The 26552-nt window shown below is 44.3% G+C and overlaps 1 protein-coding gene across 3 annotated transcripts in view; it reads left to right on the top strand.

The window, feature by feature from the left end:
• OTOA (otoancorin) overlaps window positions 1-26552 on the top strand; it is a 68636-nt gene that overhangs the window by 30697 nt on the left and 11387 nt on the right. For all 3 annotated transcript variants that reach the window (XM_072836160.1, XM_072836161.1, XM_072836162.1), the window contains 12 exons: window positions 37-252; window positions 2279-2446; window positions 3442-3582; window positions 5730-5788; window positions 5979-6096; window positions 9681-9754; window positions 12325-12460; window positions 13483-13673; window positions 15219-15312; window positions 18620-18749; window positions 21720-21907; window positions 24021-24176. In XM_072836160.1, the coding sequence (XP_072692261.1) occupies window positions 37-252; window positions 2279-2446; window positions 3442-3582; window positions 5730-5788; window positions 5979-6096; window positions 9681-9754; window positions 12325-12460; window positions 13483-13673; window positions 15219-15312; window positions 18620-18749; window positions 21720-21907; window positions 24021-24176 (1671 nt within the window). The remainder of the gene's footprint in view (window positions 1-36; window positions 253-2278; window positions 2447-3441; window positions 3583-5729; window positions 5789-5978; window positions 6097-9680; window positions 9755-12324; window positions 12461-13482; window positions 13674-15218; window positions 15313-18619; window positions 18750-21719; window positions 21908-24020; window positions 24177-26552) is intronic.

The raw sequence follows: 26552 nt of genomic DNA on the forward strand, positions 1-26552 counted from the left end.
GTTGTCCACCCTCATGCCAGCTTGCTCCCCTTCCAGCTCAAAGCTGACCTCCTGGACATTGCCATGGAGAACCAGACCCTCAATGAGACTCTGGGCTCTTTGTCGGATGCGGTTGTGGGCTTGACCCATAGTCAACTGGAATCCCTCTCCCCTGAGGCTGTGCATGGTGCCATCTCCACCCTCAACCAGGTCTCAGGCTGGGCCAAGAGCCAGGTCATCATCTTGTCTGCCAAATACTTGGCCCATGAGAAGGTCAGTTGGAGCTTTGAACTCTTTTTTAAAATCCTCTGAGACCCAAGGACCCATGGTGATATACAAGGATAGCCAGTCGGTAAGAAGATAGTGCCAAAGAGGACTTGCTCTGCTGTTTACTAGCTGGACAATTGGCTTAACTTCTTTTTGACTCAGTTTCCCTATTTGTAGGATGGGGATAATGATAGCACCTTTCCTGTAGGATGGCTGCAAGGATTATGTGGATCAGTACACAGGAAGAGGTTGGAACATGTGACCTAGAGTATGAGCTCAATGAGTGGTAGCTACTGTTGTGTTATGAGCAAAGGTTGGGATCCCTCCCAGGATTTTTTTTTTTTTTTCTTGTTGAGCCTGGAAACACATCACTCTTCCTGGAATGGGACATAATGCTATTTTATTCATTTTGTGCTGCAGGGAGGGAATTGTCCTTGCAGAAGGTCTTATTTAGAGGAGACAGGAGCTTTAGTCCATCCTCTGGACACTCCTGGGGTGGGAAATGAGTCTTTTATCCTGGGGAAATCATCTCTCTGCCCTGGACTCAGTAGAAGGGGCTCCAGAGCCCTGAGTCCCTAAACATTTTGGTGTTCTGCTCTCTCTGTCTCATAGTCATGTCCCAGCCTGCAGTCTAGTTCATGAGGACTGGATTGGGAACCAATTCCAAGATGACAATAATAACAAATATTCATTAGGTATTTCCTGTGTGCCAGATTTGGGTGTGAGTTAACCATTCAATGTTCTCAACAACCCTTTGAGGTTAGTAGTGTGTTATAACCTTGATTTTCCATGTCATTCATGAGAGGCACAGAGTGTGTAAGGGAATTGCCAAATTCCTTTTGTGTTCCACAAAAGGACACAGCTGGGATTGACCTCAGGATGTCTGGCTTCAGAGTCTGCTTGCTTAACTCCCATGCTAACTGCCTCCAGTATGGCACCATACATGGTCTATCCATTCTTACTTTCTGACTCAAGGCCAAGGCTAGCCAATTCTTCTTGTCCCTTCTAGCCTCATGACAACTTAGTTTTAAGGCTTTGCAGCCTTCCTCTGTTTTGACTTGGGCCACATGAATCTACTTGCACAGTTCTCTGTGCATTCGATTTTAGGGACCTGAGGGAGACTATGTTGTTCCTTCTAGCCTTGGACAAAGTGGCTTGTCTCTTTCCTAGTGTCCAACTTTTCCTACAGAGTTGTGAGGTGATTGTTGTAAAGAAACCAAGAGCTCAAAAGGTCTTGCCTTCCTTGGGGACAGTAGAGACTATGCATTCTATAGAGCATAGCAGGCAAAACTCAACTGGGTTCTTATAGGACTAAGGAATAAATGTCACTGATTATATGGAAAACCATCTAGAATCTTTAAAGAAAGGAGAAAAAATGAGTAGAGTTTCTGATGGGGCAGACAGCTATAATCATATTTGTCATAAAATACCAGACCCATATCTCAAAACATGCATTTCAACTAGAAGCTTCTATATGGTGATAGATGAGCATGGAGCTTTGTTATGTCAGGTGACATAATGAGAAGAATGGGCTGCCTTCGGGCACTGTACGAGGGAGTGAGGCTGGGTGAACTGAGAGCTCCACCACTGACCTCAAGGGGCAGCTGCTGGTCACTTCTTGCCAGTTGTTGCTAAACTAGGCCTTGTATTGCCTGGTGTTCAGATTTCTTTTTAAAAAATCAAACTAAAAAAACAAGTCACTCAAACCTGGATTTTATTGGAAATTTCCCCAATTTAAAAAATATTGTCAGCTTGTTCAAGTTAAATACATACACAAAAGCCCATTGCCTGGCTAGTTGTGGTGCCTGGGTCATCACTTTGTGATATTTGTGCGGTGGCCTCGGACAGCATAGTACTCCCCTGGTAAAGCCCTTGCCTCGTATGTCAGATTTTGATATTGACTCTCTTTCCTGATAGAAGGAAGGAAGAGCTCCCTAGTGCCCATCCAGATACCCAGCATGCAGTGGGGTAAGTGTCTGCCAGATGAGGAACCAGAGAAGAACCTCATCCCCCTTGTGGCTGGTCTTCTCAGGTGCTGTCTTTCTACAATGTCAGCCAGATGGGCGTGCTGCTGGCTGGGGTTGGCACCCAGGCCTTCTATGGCATGGATCGCAGGGACCTCTTGCAGGTCCTGAGAAGCACGAACTCCTTGCATGTGTCTGACTTGTCACCTGCCCAGAAGCAAGGTGTCCTCAGCAAGGTGAGAGGAAGACATCTGATCCTCAGCCACGTGGCTCCCAGAGCATGTGATTTTGGGGTTTTGTAATTGAACTGTGACTTTGGGCCATTCACTCGGGCAGGGGTTAGCCCAGCCTTTGGTAAGGGTGTGTTCTAAACTTTCCCCTGATCCCCACCTTCCTTCCTTTCCAGAAAGAGCCTCTTGGGTCATGCTATATATCTTTCTTTCTTTTTATTTTTTTTTTTAAGATTTATTTTCGAGAGAGAACGTGAGTAGGAGGGGCAGAGGGAAAGGGAGAAAGGGAGAGAGAATCTCAAGCAGACTTCATGCTGAGCTTGATATGGGAATTGATCTCATGACTCTGAGATCAGGACCTGAGCTAAAACCAAGAGTCAGATGCTAGCTGACTGTGCCACCCAAGCGACCCAAGGATCATGCTATATTTTTTCCCAGACCCTGGTGCTTTCCTTACCAGTTGAATCTGGAAGACTTGATAGAATAATGTTTCTTGATAGAATAATGTTCTGAAAGTTTGTTTTTCAAATCTCAAAATGAACCCTGAGTTTCCCAGAGTGCTTCTGAAAGCCCCTCCCATGATCCAAAATCACACCTATGTTTCTCTTTCTCACTTGGCAGTGGGGTCTTTGGGTATCCTATTCTATAAGACCTGCTGCATCCAGTTGCAAAATCTGTCAGGAAACCAAACCCAAGGATTTTGGCTTAAAATGCTAACATCTTGCAAATAACAATAGCACATCTGGTTAAAATAGACTATGGGTTCTGGAATAAGACAGACTTGTGCTTAAACCTTCTTTACCAACTTTCAACCAATTACTTATTAAGCCTCAGTTTCCTTACCTGCAAAATGGGGGTAAAGATAGTCTCCCACCTCATAGGGTTGCTTAGCAGATATGGTGAATTTTATGGGCCGTGAAGCACTGACACAGTGCCTGGCCCTTACCCAAAGTTCAGTGCACCTTCCACAAGGTTGTTATGTTTATTCTCATTCTTGGCAGATGATCGAAGCAGGAGATACTACCTCAGGTATTGTGGAAATACAAGGGGCTTTCTTTAAGGAAGTGTCTCTCTTCGATTTACGGGGGGAACCTGGATTTAACACTACAGTCCTAAAGGAAAAGGAGCTTCGGAGGAGTCAGGTATGACCATTAAGGGTTCTGACATCAATTTGGATGCATGTGTTGGCAGAATGTGGGTTCCCCACGCCCATGATGAATACTCTGATATCAGCTGGGTGTCCTTACAATTCAACTCAATTCTGACCCTGCATACCTGGTGACAGGATCAGATCCCACAGGTTAAGTATCCCACAATACTTCATGCCCAGCCCCTCAACTTCAGATGCCAGTCACAAGTCCTCATTGTCTCCAGTGTTTCTGACCTACCAGCTGTGGATTGAAGGTTCCAGTGACTGCACTGCCCCCACTTCGGTTTGATTAGCTTGGTAGAGTGGCTCGTGGAAGTCAGAGAAACATTTTACTTACTAGATCATCAGTTTATTATAAAAGGATATAAAAAAAATAAAAGGATATAACTCAGGAACAGCCAGATGGAAGAGATGCATACGATGAGGGTTGGGGAATGGATGCAGAGCTTCCATGTGCCACCCCAGATGTGCCACCCTCCCAGCACCTACATGTGTTCATCAAGTGGAGGCTCTCCCAACCCAGTGCTTTTGAGTCTTTATGGAGGCTTTATCACCTAGGGCTGCTTGATGAAATCATCGGCCATTGATAATGGGTTCAGCATCCAGCCCTTCTCCTCTCTCTGGAGGCTGGAGGTGGGATTGAAAGTTCCAAACCCCCAATACTCCTTATTAGAAGGGTGACCTAGGCAGCAGAGAGATATAGACAAAAGAGACTGGACGGACACACAGGAGGCCATGTGAAGATGAAGGCAGAGACCTGAGTGATAAAGCCAAAGGTGGGACTGCTCGGAGCCACCAGAAGCTGAGAGAGGGAAGAAAGGATTCTCCCCTACAGTCTTTGGAGGGAGCCCTGTCCCGCTGACACCTTGATTTTTGACTTCTGGTGTCCAGAACTCAGAAGAAATGATTTCTATTGTTTTCAGCCATCAAGGTCATGGTAATTCGTTATGGTAGCCCCAGGAACTGCATACATTTCCAAATGGTGGCTTCAGGGCGGCTGGCTTTCTGTGGGTGGTTCAGGATTGCCAGGGGAAAACACCATGAGAACCAGTGTCACCTTTGGTGACCTCACCTTGGAAGTCACGTAGCGTCACCTCTGCCTTGCACTATCTGCAGAGGCAGTCACCAAGCTTCCCCTCTCCCCAGCCTCAAGCAGAGAAGACACAGACTCTACCTTTTGATGGGGTAATAGTTCTGGAAGGTCCTAGAAGAGCATATTGGATAGAAAATTTATGGCCACTTTGGAAAACACATCCTACCACAGATGTCTTCCAGACATTTTGGTCTCAGCAGCTGAGCTGATGGAGTTGCTGTTTCCTGTGACAGGGAAGACTGGGATGGGGCGGGGTCGCAGAACTTGATCCTGTGCCCGAGAAAATATCTGGGGCCACACAGAGAGCTTCAGGGACTTACCTCCCTAGCTGTTCCTTTCTTCTGGGCCTGCCTGCCATGTCAGATGCCACTGCCTAATGCTGGCTCATAATTTATTCTGCTTGGGGAATTATATTCAAAGTTTCAGAGTCTATAAAATAGATGAATGTCATACTTGATCACATCTGCAAGTTAGGTATTCTGTAAAATTACATTCCTTAAAACAAATGGCTCCCTTGCCTCCTAGGTATTGTTCTTCTAGAGTGCCCATCTGGGAGGATTGGAGGAGAGCATGTGCTGCAAGCAGGAGTTACTTAATTGATAGTACTTTCTAGCACATTCTGGTCTATTCATCCAACTCTTCTGCTTTTGCTTCCTGGAAGCTAGCAGGTGGGCATGGGCATAGACACTATGGAGGGTCCTCAACTAGTCAGTAGCTTTACAAATCATAGGAAGTAAACCTCCATCCAGCCTTGCTGCCCAATGGTTTTGCTTCTCATTCATGTTCTAAAGCATCGAGGATCCTCCAGGTGTGAGAGCATGTGTTCTGCAATCACTCTGACACTGGTTCAAATCCTCACTCTACCACTTAGCAATTGTGTGGCCTGGGTGAATAACATAGCCTATTAAGCTTCCATTTACCCATCTATAAAATGGGTGAGTAGTATGTCTTCCCAATAGAGCCTCCAGCTGCTAGGCACACAATGTGTTCATCATGGTGAGTGAGTGAGTGCTCCATCCATGCCAGCAATCATTCTCTTCCTTCAGGCCTTGTTCCTGTATGAGCTTCTGTCAAAGTCAACCAGAAGGCCTGAGGAGCTCCTGAGGTAGGTGAATGTAATCTGTCTGGGGGCTGATGAGTCCTTCAGAGCCTAATTTCCCAGGAAGGACAGTTGGACCTGTGCCCCATTAGACCTGCTTTCTCTTGCCCCTTCATTCCTCTCCCCTCCCAACCCTGTGCCTTCCTCTCCCCTCTCAAACCCCTTCTTCTCCTGGGTCCCTTGTTCTGTTTTCCAGCACAGGGCAGCTGGTCAAAGGTATGACATGCTCCCACATTGATGCCATGAGTGCGGACTCCTTTCTGGCCCATTTCCACTATTTTGAGAACAACCTCTCCCTGCTCTCGCCATATCAGGTACCATCATAGCATATTGGCGCTTCTGATTCTCTCTCCCTGCCCCAGTTGTGGGCCTGGACTGACTGTGCCAGCTTAAGATATTTGTGCCAAGATCATTCCCAAGCAAGTCAGGATGTGGAGCCAAGTATTGAGCCAGGTTTTCTCCAGTTTCTTTCTTTCTTCTCTTTTCTTTTCTTTTCTTTTTTTTCTTTTCTTTTCTTTCTTTTCTTTTCTTTTCTTTTCTTTCTTTTTTCTTTTCTTTTCTTTCTTTTTTCTTTCTTTCTTTCTTTCTTTCTTTCTTTCTTTCTTTCTTTCTTTCTTTCTTTCTTTCTTTCTTTCTTTCTTTCTTCTTCCTTCCTTCCTTCCTTCCTTCCTTCCTTCCTTCCTTCTTCCTTCCTTTCTTTCTTTCTTTCTTTCTTTCTTTCTTTCTTTCTTTCTTTCTTTCTTTCTTTCTTTCTTTCAAGATTTTATTTATTTATTCATGAGAGAGAGAGAGGCAGAGATACAGGCAGAGGGAGAAGCAGGCTCCATGCAGGGAGCCTGATGGGGGACTGGATCCCAGGTCTCCAGGATCACGCCCTGGGCTGAAGGCGGAGCTAAACCACTGAGCCACCCGGGTTGCCACCAGTTTCTTTTTTTAAAAAGCTCCAGATAACTCCTGTCTCTAACAGCCAGGGCTTCACCAGATTGATTATTGTAAACTCAGATCTGAACTTTAAAATACAGTTGTCGGATATATCATTTGGCATGTAATTATGTTCTCCTGAGACTGACAGTCATTCCCTCCTTCCTGTCCTTCCCAGAGGTAGCCTGGAATGGGAATAATATTTTAATAAGAGTATTTTCTTCTTCATTTAATACTTCATTTCCCAAATGGTTAGGGAGACTCTTTAATCCTCTGGGGAGACCAAAGGCAGAAACTGACTTTTCACTGGATCTAAGCAAGTAAAATCAAGCCTTGAGAACAGCATTTGGACTTGGAGTTTAAACTTTTGATGGTACAGAGTCCCAGAGTCCTGAGAGGGCAGATACAAGGTATCTGCCCGACTCAGGCCTGCGGTGTTATAGATATGAAAGAAAAGTTTCCAAATAAGTGGATCCTTTCCCTGAGAGCCAAGAAGTAAGTGTAAAGCTTGGTGTATAATCCCTTGAGGTCTTTAGAGGAATAGGTAAAATTTTCACAAAGCCCTGTCATTCCCTTACATTCTATCAGTGGTTCTCAAATTTGAGCATCAACATTGCCTGGAACACTGGAGTTGTTTGATGGATATTAAGTTTCAGTTTTGCTAGATAAATAAGTTTCAGTTTTGCTAGATAAATAAATAAATTGATGGATATTAAGTTTCAGTTTTGCTAGATAAATAAATTCTGTGCAACACAGTGCCTGTACTTAACAATGTGATGTTGTGTACTTCAGCATTTGGTAGGAGGGTAGATCTCCTGTTAAGTGCTCTTACCACAAAAACAAAAACAAAAAGGAATAAAAGAAACTCTGGGAGGTGTTGGATGTGTCTATTACCTTGATTGTGTTGGTATCACGGGTGTTTGCATATGTCCAAACTTATAAAAGCACACACATTATATGTGCAGGTCTTTGCATATCAATCTACCTCAATAAAGCTGTTAAAAAAACACACAGATTAAAAAAGACAACACAGATTGCAGAACTTCACTTGGAATTTCTAGGGTGATGCCTGATAATTGACATTTCTAACAGTTCCCTGGTGGGAACTATTGAACTGTATTAAAAGTCTTGCCCCAGCAGGGAGGAAAGCAAATTATTTTGGAAACCTGGACCCTGGCATGGCTGTCTCCTTTATGCTCATCAAACTGATCCAATGGATGGAGGTCAGACCCGCTTTGAAGAAGAACTCCGTGTGCAAGGAGGAAGGATTGTTCCAACAGAGCTCCTTAGGGAGACTCCCTCAATTCTCAGAGCTTTCAAATACCAGTTAATTAGAAAATTTGCCTTTGTTGTTTACCTTATTGCTGAAAACACATAATTATTATAAAAACATAAAACAATATATGAAGAGTAAAATTTCCCCTGGAGCAGTGATTCTTGGAGGATTATTTGGTCCTATCTGGAGACACTTTTGGTTGTCACTCCTTGGGGGAGATGCTACTGGCATCTAGGGAGTAGAGTCCAGGGATGCTGCTTACTTCCTACAATGCAGAGAACTGCCCCGCAGCAAAGTGTTGTCCAACCCAAAATCTCAAAGGTGTGGAGATTGAGAATTCCTCTTTCTTTTCTTAAAAAGATTTTATTTATTTATTTGAGAGAATGAAAGAGAGAGTGTACAAGCAGTGGGGAGGGGCAGAGGGACAAGCAGACACTCGCTGAGTGGGGAGCCGAGGCAGGGCTTGATACCAGGGCCCTGAGATCATGACCTGAGCTGAAGGTAGATGCTTTACCAATTGAGCCAACCAGGTGCGCCGAGAGTCCCTCTTAAGATTGACCATAAGGAGAAGTTTGCTATCAACTTTGAGAGGTTTTTTTGTGTATATAAAATGTATTTATGTGTAATTTAAAAAATACAAATGAGTTCATACTATATACATTGTTCTGTTTAATGTTACAACTGTTATAAAGTTATATGTATAACTCATATAGTTATATATATTATATGTATATATATAGCTCTGTGTGTGTGTGTGTGTGTGTGTGTGTGTAGCCATTGTTCCATGTTGATAGATCTAAATCTACCTTATTGAAACAAAATAGTTGCACAGCATTCAGTTATGTGGATGTATCATAACTTACCTAACCAATCCCAAACTGAGGGACAGTAAAGTTGTATCTCTGTTAAAAGGTAAATCTAGGGGGCACCTGGGTGGCTTAGTTGGTTAGGGGTCTGCCTTCAGCTCAGGTCATGATCCCAAGGTCCTGGAATTGAGCCCCCACATCCAACTCCCTATTCAGCGGGGAGTCTGCTGCTCCATCTCCTGTGCCCCCTCATCCCTGCTTGTGCTCTTTCTCTCTCCCTCAAGTAAATAGATAAAACCTTAAAAAAAAAAAAAGGTAAACCTAAGCATATTAAAAATTTTAAGAATTCTTTTAACAAAAGCGATTGGAATTGGGCACAGGAAAACAGGAAGTGTTTTGGAGTGCTCTGGCGGAGTGGGGGTGGGGGGGCGGGAAGACTTATATAGAGAAAGTGCAGATGCAGAGAAAGGAATTATTTGGCTGGTTATAGCTTAAAGCGTAGTTGGCTCTTGGTGATTGGTTGTTGCCAGTGTTTTGATTTAATAACCTTGAAGCATTTGTAGACTTAGATTTTGGTGTGCTTTCATAGGGTGCCACGTATTTAGGGACACTTCAGTCTAACAGCCTCCTTGCTTAATTAATTTAACATCTCACTTTCTTGCAGTTATAAACAAAACAGGTGAACATATCCAGACTTAAATTTTTGTGTTCACCTTGTGATTGCCTCAGTGTGATTGCCTCATCCATAAACTGGACACAGAAGTGGTGCCTACTATTATTTAATAAGTAGACACATATAAAGCACTTAGAACAGTCCCCGACCCACAGAACACACAGTCTATATTTGCTTTTATGATTATTGGACTAAATTCCTAGAACTGCTTTAATCTTTCAGGTTAATTGTTTGGCGTGGAAATACTGGGAGGTCTCCAGATCATCTATGCCACCTTTCCTCTTGGCTGCACTCCCGTAAGTGAACATTGGCTCTCCTCTCTGGCTCAACAATGAGATTTGTGGGAGTCATCCAAGTCATCTCACCCCCAGGTTTTAGTGAGGAACCAGACACAGAGTGGAGAGTGCCTTCCAGAATTAAGCCCTTGTGAACCTGGATTTAAATTCTGAGTCCCACATAGATATTTTAGGCAGAATTTCTTGTTTTTTGTTTTTTTCCTGTTATTTAAAAACCAAAGCCAAAGCAATCCAAGGCTGAGTGAGTGCTAGTGAAGCAGGTCCCATCTTGGGTGGCCTCCCACCTGGCTCCAGGGTGATCAGGGCTGATGTGAGTCATGGGGACTTCTGGTATGTGTAAGCATTCAGGCCTGGGAGGTGGAGCCCTGCTTTTCAAACACAGTCTGGATATTCCTTTTCTCTTTATTTCCCTCTTCCTTCTTTTGCTGTTAACTGTCTTCATTTATTCGAAAAATATTTACTGAGTGCTTACCACGTACTAGTTCTCAAAGATAACTTATTTTCCCCTTTATAAAAGCTTATAGTCTCTGGGAGGGGGAATATAAAAGTATGAAGCCAATTATAATGTCAAGTTGATATTTGGTTAAAAGTGATAGAGCCTTAACTCAAACTGGCTTAGGCAATAAAAGGCAATCTTGGTTCAGGTAACTGGAAAGTCCAGGAATAGATTTCAGACATGGCTGGATCCAGGAGCTCAGTGGTCAGCCATCTGTCCTTTAGCCCTGCTTTCCTCTGTAGGCTTCTGCATCAGGCAACTTCTTTCTTTGTGGTGGTCTCTGGCCGATTCAAGGTTATATCTTCCTGGTTAAAAGACCTTTTCTTCCCATCTTTCTCAGTAAGTCATGGGTTTGCCTGGGGTTGTGGGGGATGGATAACTCTGACTGGTTTAGTTTGGTATTGTACCCCTGGAGCTGAGAGTGAATTGCAGTCCACCCAAACCACAAGGACTTCAAGTGAAGGGGGTGAGTCTCCAAGAAAGCCTGATGCTGTTACCATGGGAAAGGGTGACAGGTGCAGGGCACAGTGGGGGTTGTATCTTCTTCAGATTGAAAAGTCAGAGGAGGCTAAACTAAAGCTCAGAGAATGAGCTGGGGTTTCAGCGTCCAGGATGGACACTCCAGGCAGGGGCACAAGGGATGTTTGGTCCAGTAGTGGGCAAGGAAAGCAAAGCACTCTGGGGAATGCATGGTGTGTATCTGCAGGGTAGTTGGGAGCCAGAAGGCCAGAGAGGTAAGGGACAGTCAAATCAGGGAAGGGTTGTGTGACACCATGAGGTGTTTCACCTGTATTCTGGGCACAGATCCTCAGATTTATGTTTCAGAGAGATCATTACCTCTGTCCACATAGCACATGGAATGCAGGGGGTCTGGCTGGAAGGAGGGGAACATGGAAGCTTATTTCTAGAACCTGGATCTTGGCATGGCTGTCTCCTTCCACTCATCCACATCTCAGCTTAAATACTTGTGCCTTAGAACAGGCTCCCAGCTGTCCCCGCCATTGTTCTCCATTGCAGAGCCATTTTGTTTTCTTCCTTATATTTATCACTGGCTGAAATGGCCTGTTTTATTCACCAATTTCTGTTGTCTTAACCCTACTAGAAGGAAGCATTCTGAGAGCAGGGACCTGCCTCTCATGTCCTGTTCATGGCTGTAGCTGGTGCCCGGTACTGTGCCTGGCATGCACAGATACTTGCTGAGTGGATGGAGTGATAAATCAGATAGCAGTATCGTGAATGGAGAAGCAAGAACAGATTTGAGCAATAGTAAGCTAGTAGCAACGACAGATTTGGGGATAAGGGAAAAAGACACCCGGGATGGCGTATAGGAGGGAGAACACACAGAATGTGGTTTTGGAACAGTTTGGTGGTCATGATGAGCAGGCCATGTGGGTCTAGAGCAGTCTTTCTCAACCTTTGTTTCAGTATTGCCTCCCTAAAGGGAACAATTTAATTTCTCCTGAGTGAGAGAATTTACCAGGAATAAGATTTTGTTGAATATGGCTGAGCTTTAGTGAGTCACAAATCATTGTAGGAACTAAGATTTTTTTTTTCTTTTTGTTCCCTCTCTCTACCTGAACAGATTTTCTCCCTAGGGAGTTAATCTCCTCTGTTAAGAATACATGGCCAAGAGTTTAGGGGCGGGTTCTGGACTGGAGATGCCAGAATCAGGTGTCATTTCTCTTTCTCCTGTTCTCTCCTCGTCTTTCTTTCTCACTTTCTATTTTATTCTCTCTTATCTCTAACTTCTGCTTTTTCTTTCTTTCTCTTCATCTCCCCTCAACCAGTACCCCAGTCAACATATGTTTATAGAGACCCCATCTCTGATCAATGCTACAGGGGTGAAGAAGAGGGGCATGATGGGAAATCTGTGTTCCTACTCACAGAAGAGAGTTGTGATACGGGGAGGGGGAGGCCTGCTCCCTCCCAAGGGGAGCCACAGCAACACTGGGGAGAGAACAAACGTTTAGAGAACGGCCCTGGGATAAGCTCTTGGGCATGTGGAGGCTGATGTCAGGGGCATATGCAGAGCAGCCACTGTTTTCCTCCTCTCATTCTTCCTGTCTCTCTCCAGGGCTCACCACCTGGCTTCTGTCCCAGCCTCCCAGTGTGTGCCCTTTCTGATCAGCCTGGGGAAGAATCAGTTGGACTCCTTGGTTTTAGATTCCCACAAAAAGAATTCGGTCCTTAGGAAGGTACAGCAGTGCCTGGTAAGGAAACCCTTCCTGGGTGATACTTTCTTTGATGTAGCTTCCTCTCTGGGTGTCTGTGGCCGTCCTGGGGAGCCCTTGGGGAGGGAGTCTGGCTGGGATCTTGAGCTTGTGGCGATGGCCGGAAACCTGACTTGCGGGTCTCAAAGCTGGCCCTGGGACCTTGGGTGGGACAGTGTTGGCCATTGGTTCTGAGGACTGCCATCCTGGCATTTGAATGACGGGAAGCTGCTCTTGGGGACTAGGAAGATCAAAGTACACAGAGTCTGGCATCTAGGCTGGCCTCTGACAGTGTGTGGTTATATGGCTTCAGCCAAAGTCACTTCCCCTCCCTGAGTCTCAGTCTTCTCATCCCTAAGATGGGTGCAAGAGCACTTTCAGCACAGGGTTATTGAGGGCATGAAATAGGCAATATGTTCTTCAAGGCCAATGCCCAAAGGGCAGACTGACTGACTGAGTGTGAATCCTAGCCTTGCCACCAGCAGGCAGCTTCTTTATCTTTAAAAAGAGAGTGATATTAGTACTTATATCTTACAATTACTTTGAAGATGAAGATTAAGACCTGTAAGCTCTTAGAACACTGCCTGATGTGTATTAAACACTCAAATGTTATCTACTTTTGTCATTTGGAGAAAGAGCTTTAAATGCTTTCAAGTCCCATACAAATTTTGAGGTGCTGTTTCTATTCTTGCTGTAGTATTATTAGCATGGTTGTTAAACTCTGGGGTATCCTCAGAGCAGTGACACCACTGATGACATAAGTCCTCATTTATTAAGTGTTCACCATGTGCCAACTCCTCTGCCCACACCGGCTCCCTGCTGGGGTCTCCTAGACTGCCGAGGCCTGCATCCCTAGGGTAAAATCAGACCCCATGCTGTCTCTACTAGTCCATGGTATGGTGGGTGAATTCAGGTCCTGGAACCTTTACAAGATTGGGGATCAGGATGTGTTGTTGAGGGGTCAGGATCTTGAACCCTGCTCGATCTTCCCATCAGCCATCAGCTCCACTTGTTGGTTTCAGAACAACTCCATTGCCGATGAGTTTGCGGTAGACATCGTGGGGAAACTGCTCTGCCACTTGCCCGCAGCCATTATCCACAGTGGGATCTCCGCCCGGGCCTGGGCCACAGCCCTGCACGGACTCAGAGACTGCCCAGGCCTCAGCCCTGAGCAGAAGGCTGCGGTGAGGCTCAGGCTCCTGGAACAGTACGGGTGAGGAGGAGCCAGGGCTCTACTCTGGGGGGAAAGTGCTGGCCAAGGGGTGCCAAACCCTGGTGCTCCTGTCATCCAAACAGAGAGAGTCTCTAGCTTAGGGTAAGGTTAGCTGCTTATGTTTATTTTAGAAATAAGATGTTTCTTTTTTGGGCCTCAGATGCTCTGTAAAATCAGAACAGTAGTGGCTCCGCAGACCTCACATGGTTGTCACCAGTACCTCTTGGGATATTTAGGGCAAGAGTTTTGAAAAGATGGCACTTTATAAATGCAAGGAGGTGCCATCCTTATTCTTGTGAAGTAACAACAATAATAATACTTCAAATAATCAAAGTACTGTCAGCTCTGGGTCTGTGGGAGCTCTAGGTGTGGGGGTGCAGACACAACTATTCTTTCTCTTGTAGAATCTTCCAAAGTTAGGGTAGGCATTTGAGTAGGGAGGGCCTAGCCGTCAGTCAGCAGTTAAACAGCAAATGTTTCTGGAGTAATTACAGTGGCTTAGGCCCTGTCCTTTTTTTTTTTTTAATTTTTATTTATTTATGATAGTCACAGAGAGAGAGAGAGAGGCAGAGACACAGGCAGAGGGAGAAACAGGCTCCATGCACCGGGAGCCCGACGTGGGATTCGATCCTGGGTCTCCAGGATCATGCCCTGGGCCAAAGGCAGGCGCCAAACTGCTGCGCCACCCAGGGATCCCTTTTTTTTTTAAGATTTTATTTATTTAATCTTGAAAGACACACACACACAGAGAGAGAGAGAGAGAAAGAGAGAGAGAGACAGAGGCACAGGCAGAGGGAGAAGCAGGCTCCATGCAGGAAGCCTGACATGGGACTTGATCCCGTGTCTCCAGGATCACACCCTGGGCTGAAGGCGGCGCTAAACTGCTGAGCCACCGGGGCTGCCCGGCACTGTCCTTTTATATAGAATTTAAGATCATGGACTCAGGAGACCAACTCCTTGGGTTAAAATTTTGTGTATTGTCTGTGTGACCTGGGAAAAGCTACTTAATCGTTTTGCACTTTAATTTCTACATCTATAGAATGGGGACAGTAATGGGAGGGGAAGAGAGGAAGGAAAGGCTGTGATGTATATGACAGAAATTCAACAATTCAAGCTAGAAAAAGAAATGGTAATTTATTGAGTTCAGAAACAGAATGTAACAGAAAACTCGAGGGATATACTTCAGGCATGACTGGGTCTGGAGGCTCAGGTGATGTTGTCGGGACTATGCTCCTCCTGTCTCTCAGCTCTATGTTCATTGGTGTGGCCTCGATTCTCTCCACTTGGTGTTGGGAATGACTTCCTATATTCTCTTTAGTGCTAGAGATATCAGGAAAAAGAGGGTTTCTCTAGTAATTCCAACAAAATTCCCGAGGGTGGCTTAGTGTCCTGCGTGGGATAGCCTGCATCATGTGCCTGCTGTCCTGATTGTGGGAAGTGGGACTTGTCCAGGTATGAAGTTGGTCTGCTCCTGCAAGAAAAGGATGCTGGGAGACAAGGACAACAGCATGGTGTTTCAGTTTACCACTTATCATCTCTTCATAGACTCCCCCGGAACTGGACGGCTGAGACGATGAAGGACTTGGGACCCTTTCTAGTACTTTTTTCAGGAGATGAACTAAGCTCTGTTGCCACAAAGGTACCTCTGTGTTCTACCCTGGGAAGACTGAAGGAGTTTGAAGGGGAGAGAAAGTGTGGTCAGTTAGATCCCATTGGTGTTTACTGCCCATTTGCTTTTTGGAACTTCCTCCCTGCTTCAGAGGGCTCAGATGTTCCAGCTCTGCTCTAGGATGCCCAGGGTTTGGGACAAGGGAGTGAGGCAGCAGCGAAACTAACTCTAGGCTTTTCAAATGGCACTCTGGGCAGGTGTGCACAGACTGGGAACTATAGGTTAGCTACCACCCTGCTGTATGTGTGCTTCCCACATGCAAGCCTGTTCAAGGGCTTACACTCAGCACTGCCATATGCACATACACACGTATGTCCAGTGTGTGCAATCCCACGTGCAAACACATTGAATCCAAAACCAAATCCTCATGGAGCATTGCCTTTGGGAACACACTTTGCCTGGAACAACTCTCCAAAAGTTAGACAGTGTAGGCCAACAATTGTGCCAAATGAGCACAGATTTCTCATCTTTTTCTTGTATAATGAAGCCACACAATCTCATTGACATACAACAATGAGCATTAGTTTCTTGCTGCCCAGTCTGTGGGTCACTGGGACAGCTCTGCTTCCAGAATCAGCTTCTGGGGCTCAGTCTACCTGGAGCTTATTCTTCTTACCACGGAGCTCTGAGACTCCAGAAAAGAGAGCACTAAAGTACGCTGGGATATGGCACACTGTGACTTTTCACTGGGCCAAAGCAAGTCACATGACCAAGCTCAAACTCAGTGAGGCTGGAAGTAGTCTCCTTTATGCAGAAGCAAAGGGTGGAGAAGGAGTAAATATTTGTTGGACAAAACTCAGACTGACCGCAAGGCCCATCTGCACACTCTCACCCCTGTATATGTGCATGTGAGATGTACATTGTCATGTGTGCTCAGCAGGACCTGAATGCACGGGATGTCACCCAGGTTGATGCAGAGCACACATTCCAGTGTCCAAGCATGGTAAAATCATCTTCTGGGGTGTCCAGACATGTAGTTAAAAGTAGCAGAGGCACATGTATACACATATCCAATCTTCTAAAGATCAACTTTTGAAATTGAAAAAAGTTTTTTTAAAAAAGATTTTATTTATTTAATCATGAGAGACACACACAGAAAGAGAGAGAGAGAGAGAGGCAGAGGCACAGGCAGAGGGAGAAGTAGGCTCCATGCAGGGAGCCTGACATGGGACTCAATCCCGGGTCCATTCAGGGAGCCTCACATGGGACTCAATCCCGGGTCCCCAGGATCACGCCCTGGGCCAAAGGTGGTGCTAGACCGCTGAGCCACCTGGGCTGCCCAAAATTGAAAAAGTTTTATTGCAATATGATTAAATCTCAGAAACACAGTGCAGGGTTAAAAAAGATGAGTTGCAAAAGAATACATACAGTAGGATACTAAATAAATAAACAAATACTAGTTAAATTTTTTTTTTCACTCTGAAAATGCTTGAGTGGTGGTGGATTGTTTTTTTTTTTTTTTCACCATGAAAATAGTTACATTAATTTTAAGCACATGCAGAAACAGTTCTAGATGTAAGACAAGTCTAGAAGTGCGTGAGAAGGGCAGCCCGGGTGGCTCAGCAGCGTAAGCGCTGCCTTCAGCCCAGGGCCTGATCCTGGAGTCCCAGGATTGAGTCCCATGTTGGGCTTCCTGCATGGAGCCTGCTTCTCCCTCTGCCTGTGTCTCTGCCTCTCTCTCTTTCTCTGTCTCTCATGAATAAATAAAATCTAAAAAAAAGAAGTGCATGAGAATGGTTAATGCCAAATTCAGGGTGATGGTTATTTCTGGGGAAGGAAGGAGACTAACGAGTCAGGCAAGGATCTATCAATTATATTTGTGATGTTTTATTTCTTAAATTAGGTTGTGGGTACATCAGTGTTGTGTTTTATTATTCTCTCTACTTTTTTATTCAATGACTGAAATATTTAATAAGACAAATAATACATGCTCCTGGCTAAGACATTGCAACTATACCAGAAGCTACAGGAAGACAAAGTTTCCCTCCACCCCTCCACTTTTAGGTCTCCAGCCTGTCTCCCCAGAGGTGATCACTCTTCCCAGACTCTCTTGCATCCTTTCAGAAAAAAATCCTCCTCCTGCTTACATATGTTCTTCCCTTAAAACATACAAAATGGAAAATACCATTTATTCTGCTGTGCATTTTGCTTTCTAAAAGTTAACCATGTCTCTTGTGAGTTGTTTGTGACCTTAGCCGCACATGACAATCACTGGAGAGATTCTAAATGGACATCTACAGGACCCCCACCCCAGGCCAATGGTCTTTGAATCTCTGGGATGGGGCCTGGGTGTCAGGAGATTTCCCAGTTGATTGTCACAGCGGGGATGAGGAACTCATGGTTTAGAGTGTGACTCTACTTCTGAAGGTTAGAATAGAAAGAGGGGCTGTATAACCTGTGGAGAGAGTGGGGCACAGTGATTCATAGCTGTGTGAGACAGTTTGATAAATGCTCTGGACTCATGGTCAAGCCTACCAGTAATATTCTGGGTCTTGACAAATTGCACTGGTTCTAGATGAGAAATGGCACCTTCTCCAGGGCAATTGGAAGCTCCCTCATTGCTAGTCTCCACTCAGAGATAATCCTCTTTCTCCCCCGCTTTTTGAAAGATTGATTTGTTTACTTGAGAGAGAGGGAGAGAGCACAAGCAGGGGAAGGGGCAGAGGGAGCAGGAGAGAGAATCTCAAGCTGAGCACAACCAGCTTGTTGTGATCCCACAACCATGAGATCATGACCTGAGCCAAAATCAAGAGTCAAACGCTCAACCCACCGAGCCATGCGGGCATTCCCCTCTCTTTCTTCTTTTTATGATAAATATAAAGTTTAGTAAAAATGTAAAAACAATACCAGACCAGAACGGGGTAGGCTAACCTATGCTTTTTATAGATCTTATCAGGTTACTCCAATAGTTGTGTACCATTTAACAGTCCCATAGAAAAACAAGTGTGCATGTTTAATGAATTTTGCTCACCCTTAAGTATCATCATTTTATTTTTAGGTGTTATCACTTTCTTTTATTTTTGGCAATCTGATGGGTGAAAAACAATATATACTTGTGTTATTGAACATTTATTGGATTGCTAATGGGGTTAAGTATTATTTTATATGATTCTTTGTAGAGACTAAATTAGTTGAGCTAGGGGATAAATTTATATAAGAAGCTATTATAGAAAAAAACAGCCCCTAAGGGAGTAAGTAGTATCACAGTTTAAATCTGCATTTAATGTGCTTTAATTATTATTTCTTCCTCCTCCTTCCTCTTCTTGCTTCCACACAGTTTCCTGAGATCCTTCAGCAAACATCTTTCAAGATAGCAGGGACCTTGCCCCCGCCAGAATTCCTCTGGGCTGTCTTTGAATCTGTCTGGAACAGCAGTGAGAGGAACCCAAGCTCTCACCCCAGCCCTGGTGAGTGTTTCTGGGGTATCCGAGCCAGATCCATGGCAGCCGTGTTTGGCTTGATTTCCTGGCATCAAGAGGCCTCCTTGCCTAGGGCATTGGATGAAATGTTTGCACAGCAGTAGAATGGCAAAAAGCCATAGGCCAAAGAATTATACCTTTAGTAAAGTGATTTGGAATCACGTCTTGTGCTCCTTACCCAGGCCAGGAAGTTAAATGGTGAACATGTGCAACAAACAAATTTCAAAAGGGTTTTCTTAAAGGGTGTAAGGAGCTAAGTGACTGTGCATTGCAGTGCTGGGGCCAGGCTGGCATGGTGTGAACCCTGGATCTGCTGCTTACTGGCTGTGTGACTTTGGGTAAGCCCTTAAACATCTCTGTGCCTCTGTATTCATCTTCTGTAAGATGGGGACGTTGAAAGTCCCTACCTCATTAGGTTATTATGAGGATTATAATGGATCAGAACCTGTTCACAACAGTGCCGGGCATATAGGAAACCTGTTCCATAAGTGTTAGATATTTTTATGATTTTTGTGCACCACTTGTAGCAAGCAGGAGGCAACAAAGTTAATCAGACTCCTTAATAATTGTAATAATAATAGCTGGCAATCAGTGCTTGCTTTCTTTCCTGCAGCAAATAATTATTGAGCACTGACTATATGAACAAAACACAAAAATCCCTGTCCTCACAGAGTTTACGTTCAAGGGGCTGGGCTGTAGGGGTGGGTGCCAGACAATAAATCACATACAGTAAGTAAAAGACTTTGTATTTTTGTGATGATTCAGTGCCAAGAAGGAAGATAAAGGAAGGGAAAGAAGGGGTCAGGGAGTGTGGGGTGTGGGGGATTATAATTTGAAAAGAGAACCGTGGAGGTAGTTTCACTGAGAAGATGACATTTCAGGAAAGACCCAGGGAGTGTGGGCATGGACTGTGTGGACGGGTGGCGTTGGAGTCTTCCAGGCAAGTGGAAGTGTAAGAGGAGCAGAAAAGGAATGGAAAATGAGAGGCCAGTGTGGCTGGAGTGCATGAGAGAAAAAGCCACGGGGGGCCCTTATAAAGGAAACCCTAAGCACTTTGTCTTTGGGTTGGGGTCTTATGGAGTTGGCAAGCAAAGAAGTGTCATGATCTGATTTAGGTTTCTCTTGGGTGGTCCTCTTTTCATGCACTGTCTCATCCTCATCTCTGTCCTGTGATGTGGGTGCTGTGCTTCTCCCATTGTCTTGACAAGGGAAACTGAAGTTTAGAGACAGATTAAGAGACTTGGCCAAAGTTACAGAGTGAGCAGTGGCAGCCCTTGGATTTGTACCCAGAGCTGGTGATACAGCTCCTCCTGCCCTCACAACGCAGCAGTGCACTTGTCACGTGCCAGCGCTCCTACCCTGTGCATGTGGGTATGCGAGAGTAAGACTTGCCACACTCTGGAGAGGATGCTCGGTTATGAGTGCATCATTGGACTTTTCTTTCATGGCTCTGGGTATTCATTACTGCTGTGCTTGTAGTAATTAATGGATTAGCAGAATTACTCATTGGTTTTGTTTTAGTTAATTTGTGTGTGTGTGTTGATTCATTCAACAAATACCTGCTAAACACCTACTATGTGCTGGGCAGGGACTATACCAGTGATAAGACCAAGTCCCTGCTGCACTGTTTAACCATTTTCTTGCTCTCTAATTTTTACTATCATTGGATGCTGTTGTCATGGAAAGTGGAGTGGAATGGGGGGGGGTCTAGGAAGGATGTGTCTTTTGTGGTAAAGATGCTTGAGGACTGCACATGGCAACCCTGATCTGGTCTGCTTTCGCCTCTTGACTGGAGTCTAGTGAGTTGCCGTTGAGAGGCAATGAGAAGGGAGTGGCCACAGGGCTTGGATCTACTGCCGCCCAGGTGGTGCTGGTGAGTCTGTGTGCCTCAGGTGGGCAGCTGCTAAGACCGGAAAGCCAGGATTGCTCTGAAGACAAGGAGCCTTCTCCCAGGTGGGGCATGTCAGGGAGAAATAGCTCATATGTGTGTTGATGATGTTAACTGGTTTGACCAGGTGAGATTCAACTTAGTCAAAGACTGAAATGGATGGATTTCTTCTGTTGCAAAGGAAAGTACAACAGGCCCCTTTCTCCTCTTTCTCAGGAAGTGGGAAGGCCATAACCTCCATGATGGGAAACTATTCCCCCTTCCCACACTTAAAGATTTTATTTAGTGATTTGAGAGAGTGTGCACGTGCTTGCATGCACTTGTACACACACAAGAAGGGTGGGGGTGTGGGCAAGGGGCAGAGGGAGAGGGAGAAGCAGGCTCCCTGCTGAGCAGGGAGCCCCACTTGGGGCTCCAGTCCAGGACCCCAGGATTATAACCTGAACCGAAGGCAGATGCTTAACCAACCGAGCCACCCAGGCACCCCTCCCCTCCCACACTTAGATAGGAGTGCTCCTTCCTTAATAATTCTGGAAGCCTTAACTCTGGGTTGCAAACTCAAAGGCATGAGGTGGCACCTGCTGGTAATATAACTAATAAAAATAGCTAACATGTATTGAGTGCTTACTTTATACCTGGCATTGTTCTACAGGCTTTATATATAATAATATATCTAGTGTTCCCAAAATTTGATGAGGCACTTTTATCCTCATTTTATTGATGAGAGAACTGAGGCAGAGAGGGATTAAATAGGTCTGGATTTGAACCTGAAGCCAGAACTGTTGGCCACCAGTTATCACTGTCCTCCAGGCAATTTGGAGCTCCATTGCAGTGTTGCAGAGCTCCTACTGAGTGCATGTGGCTCTCAGTGCAAAAGCTGGCATTTCCATGATTCTGCTACAAGGTAATTAGAGGCAGAAATGGGACTCAAGCCACTCCCTGCATGCCAGCTCTCAGTGTCTGTGCTGTGCTGCCTCTCATGAATAAATCCAACCGGACAAGTTTACTCATTTCAATAAAGACTAACATTCCCTGAAGCTCTCTTTCCTTTGTTCCTCCCCATTCTTCAGGTTGCCATGGTGTCATGGCTCCTTCTTCCAGTGACATCTTCAAGTTGGCAGAAGCCAATGCCTGTTGGGCCCCCGAGGACCTGCTCTGCATGGAGGAACACACGTTCATCAGGAGTGTGGAGCTTCTGGGGGCCGTCAGGGCTTTCAGCCTGCCTCAGTTGGTAACCCTAAAGGAGAAGGCAGTACAGGTAAATCCTACCTCAGGGAGGAAACATCCAACAGAGGGAAAACTGCAGCATGATGGTCCCAGCACTTCTATGCATAGAGCCCCCTGCCTCTGGGAGCTTTCACTTGCATTATCCTGTTGCAATTTCTCTGTATTAACCCAGCACCATTGGTGTGCTTCCCACATCCAGGACATTTCTAGTTCCTCCCTCTCAGGGCTGTGGCAGAGAGCAGAGATATATGTGTCTTGGCATCTAATGGACACTCAGAAAAAGTTCTGTGGGGATCCCTGGGTGGCTCAGCGGTTTAGCACCTACCTTTGGCCCAGGGCGTGATCCTGGAGTCCTGGGATCGAGTCCCGCATCTGGCTCTCTGTATGGAGCCTGCTTCTCCGTTGCCTGTGTCTCTGCCTGCCCCTCTCTCTCTCTCAAATAAATAAATAAATAAATAAATAAATAAATAAATAAAAGAAAATGTTCTGTGGATGTTCTGTGCTTCTGACTGAAATGGTTTCTAGGAATTGTGCTTTTCTTTCTCCACTTGAAGAACCTCGACTGATGCTTATAGCAGGTTTTCTCAGAATCTGTTGCAAATTTGTCTGAAAACATAGCAGGAAAGAGTAAAAAGGGGACTCGAAGTCTTTTTCCATCTTTATAAACAACGCTTTGAGTGTCTTGTTTTAGCCGTTAGGATGGCCATAGAATATCTGGTTACCCTTGTGAGGTTAAGACAGTAAGATCCTTAAAATTATATAAATGACCCAAGTTTATTGTAGAAAAGTCAGAAAATAATGAAGAAGAAAATCCATCATATTCTACCCAGAGAAAAGCACTGTTATATTTTGTTAAATTCACCTGAAGCTCCCCAGACTTCTGTATATGTCTATAAAGTATATTTAGAGATTTCATGAATATATTTCATGTATGCTCACACATACATATTACATGTTATTATATATCACCCAGTATTCAGTAACTTCCTATTAACACCCAACAGTATAAATGCATATTTTTTCATATCAGAAATATAAATTTATGTCAACACTCTAGTTAATATTTCATTTTATGGTTGGTCCTTTTTTTGCTAGTCCTTATTTATTTAGCAAATTGGTAGACTTTTAGGTTACTTATTTTTTTTTATGCCTCAAGGTACATATTTGTACATATTTTTGGGAGCACTTGTCTCATTATTTAGGCTAAATTCCCAGAGGTATAATTTTGGGGTCAAATCATATAAATATTTTAAAAGCTATTGATACACATAACCAAAATCCCCCTCCAAATTTATATTCTCTGTATCAGAAATGAGGGTATCCTTTGCTGCATATTTTTAACACCATAAGTGATCCTTCTTTTTATTCCTTGTCAATATGAGCAGTTAACATGATGTTCTTTGATTGATGTTAATGTACAATTTGAAAAATTATGACCAAGACTGAACTTTTTCCCCTGTTTCTTCTTTTGTGAATTTCTTGTTCATATCTTTTTTTTTTCAAAACTCAGTAAAACTTTATTGCTTCTATTCTTTCACCATTTACAGAAAACTGGAGAAAGCAAAAATGTTTTGTGTTTACAAAGATAAATGGCCTCCTTAGGCAGAAAAGCTCAAACTACAATAGGGAAGAGAAAAGTGCCCTTCCCCACATCCCCAAAGTTGTCCTTGTCATCTTAGACAAAGCCTTAGTCCACTCACTGGCCAGGGACCTCGTATGTGGCCAATTCAAGATGAGGGCCAAGAAATCAGACCAGTCCTTTTCCATGATATAAAGTTGTTCTGTTCACATCTTTTGTGTATATATATTAAAACAAATGCAGTCATTTTTTTTCTTACTGATTTATAAGAGAACCTTAAATATGGATAGCCCTGGTGGCCCGGCAGTTTGGTGCCGTCTTCGGCCTGGGATGTGATCCTGGAGACCCAGGATTGAGTCCCACGTCGGGCTCCCTGCATGGAGCCTGCTTCTCTCCCTCTCCCTCTGCCTGTGTCTCTGCCTCTCTCTCTCTCTCTGTCATGAATAAATAAATAAAATCATTAAAAAAATAAATAAAGAGAACCTTAAATATTAGAGAGATTTACCTTATGTCTGTTTAAAAATATTGTAAGTAATAGTCTAATCTGGATTTTTTTCACTTCCAGGTATGGGACATGCCTTCTTACTGGAAAGAGCACCATATCGCCTCCCTGGGGCGCATTGCTCTGGCTCTTAATGAGAGTGAGCTGGAGCAGTTGGATCTCAGCTCCATTGACACTGTGGTTTCCCTAAGCCAGCAGACAGAGTGGACTCCCGGACAGGTAGGTAGATGTTGCTTGCTTGATCTTTTAAAAATTACATGTCTGTCTTAATATTAGGTATATTTTCCTTTATGTCCTTGAACATACAGTATTTATGATAGCTGCTTTAAAATCTTTGCTGCTAATTCCATCATCATTTATTTCTGAGTCTGTTTCTATGGACTAATTTTTCTTCTATTTATGGGCCATGTATTCTTATTTTTTTTTTTTATATGCAAGACTGGCAATTTTGACTGGCTGATGGACATTGTGAATTTTACATTTTTGAGTGCTTGATTTAGTTGTACTCTTTTGAAGAGTATTGGGGTTTGTTCTGGCATACATTTAAATTACTTTCAAATCAGTTTGATCCTTTTGTGGCTTTCTTTTGAGCATTATTAGGCTGAATCCAGAGTGACCTTTATTATGTAGTTAATTTATCTCCATTATTTGGACATACTCATTCTAGAGACTCTGCCTAATGTTGTCTGTATTTCAAGACTCCTCTGCTCTGGCTGGTGGGCAGTGATCTCTTTCTGACTCCATATAAGCTCTGAGAATTGTTCAGCCTATCACTTTTTAACGCCTCTTCCAAATATTTTTGTGGATTTCACTCCTGGCCTATGTAGAGAGGTCAGTACTCAGCCAGACAGGGGAAGACATCTCTCTCTTCCATCAGATTTCTCTTCTTGTGTTCTCTGTCTCTAAAGTTTTTTATCCTCCAATACTTTCCCCCACAGATTACAGGTGGGATCTCTATATTCTCAACTCAGACCATTGGACTTACTTGGGTTCCCTTTCCTGCTCCCTGGCCTGGAAGCTGCTTCTGGGCAGTAAGCAAGGGCAATTTTTGGGCTCTCCTTATTGATTTTCCCTCTCTCAGGGTCATAGTCCTGTGTTTTCTGTTGTCTAGTGTATAAATACAGTTATTTCATAGGTTTTGTTCAGTGTTCTCATTGCTTATGGTGAGAAGGTGATTTCTGTGTCAATTAATCCTTCATGCATTAAAGAAGAAGTTCTCTCCAGAATTTAATTGTTTCAACTGGGAGGGAGGTTAACCCACTGTATTGCTAGAAAGGGGAATCTTAGCAGCTCAGTGGCTTCTTCATGCTCAGGTAGCCCTTCTTCAGTGGTCATTATTCATTCATTCATTCATTCATCCATTCATTCATGAGAGACACAGACAGAGGGAGAAGCAGGCTCCATCCAGGGAGCCCGACATGGGACTCGATTCCAGGTCTCCAGGATCACGCCCTGGGCTGAAGGCAGCACTACACCACTGAGCCACCCAGGGATCCCCCAGTGGTCATTTTCAATACCAGGTTTATATTTTATCTAATTAGCATCCTCATAAAGGAGTGCCCCCCTTGCACTAATTTTTGAAAAAGCTCCAGCATTGACTCCTATTATGCAGTTGCCCACCCCAAGCAGTCAGAAGTAGAATATGTTAGTTGGCTAGGAAAGCATCATGGAGTGGGGTCCATCTCAACATGACCCTGTGAACTGACAGTAGGGCATGGGAATTTGGGAGGCTGCATAAAGGCCCCCGAAGACATCTATGTCCCAATCCCTGCAAGCTCTGAAAATGCTTAGGTGGCAAAAGGAATTTTACAGAATAATTAATTTAAGGATCTTGAGTTGGGAGGATTCTCTTGATGAGCCCAGTGTAATCAAAAGGGTCCTTATGAGAAGGAGACAGAAGGCCACAGATACAGGAGGCCATGTGACAATGGAAGCAGGATACAGAGAAAGATTTAAAAGCACTAGGCTGCTGATTCTGAAGTTGGAGGATGCAGCTACAAGCAGCCTCTGGAAGCTAGAAAAGGCAAGGAAATAAATTCTCTCTAGAGCCTCCAGAAGGAACACACCCTGCCAATCCATTTTAGGACTTAGAACCTCCAAAATTGTAAGAGAATAAACCTGTGTTGTTCTAATCCAGTGAATTTGTGGTAATTTGTTACAGCAGCAAAGAAACCTCCCTTTGTTGGTGTTCTCAAAAAAAGGGAAGTTGGGTGCTGGGTAGGCAAAACCAATGCATGTCCTCTACTCGCATGAGCTTTTTGGAGTCGGGATTGCCATGTCCCATACCATACTCTGAGTGGTATTCAAACAGAACACAATATGAATTGCACTCCCCGCCCCCCCTGCCCCGCTGGGGCTGGGTAGCATGGGAGCCCTGGCCATGAGGATTATGTGAGCCAATACATGTGAAACATTTTGAACAATGCCTGGCACATAGTATTTATTCAATAAAAATGAATTGTTTTCATTGTTGTAGTCACTGATGCTATCATCATCATCATCATCATCACCACCACCACTACCACCACCACACCACATTTCCTCTCTCTGGCATCTGGCCTCATTTGCAAGATGGTCTAAACTCAGCAATCTGAG

Source organism: Canis lupus, chromosome 8 (assembly GCF_048164855.1).
Source record: "Canis lupus baileyi chromosome 8, mCanLup2.hap1, whole genome shotgun sequence".
Lineage (NCBI taxonomy): Eukaryota > Metazoa > Chordata > Mammalia > Carnivora > Canidae > Canis > Canis lupus.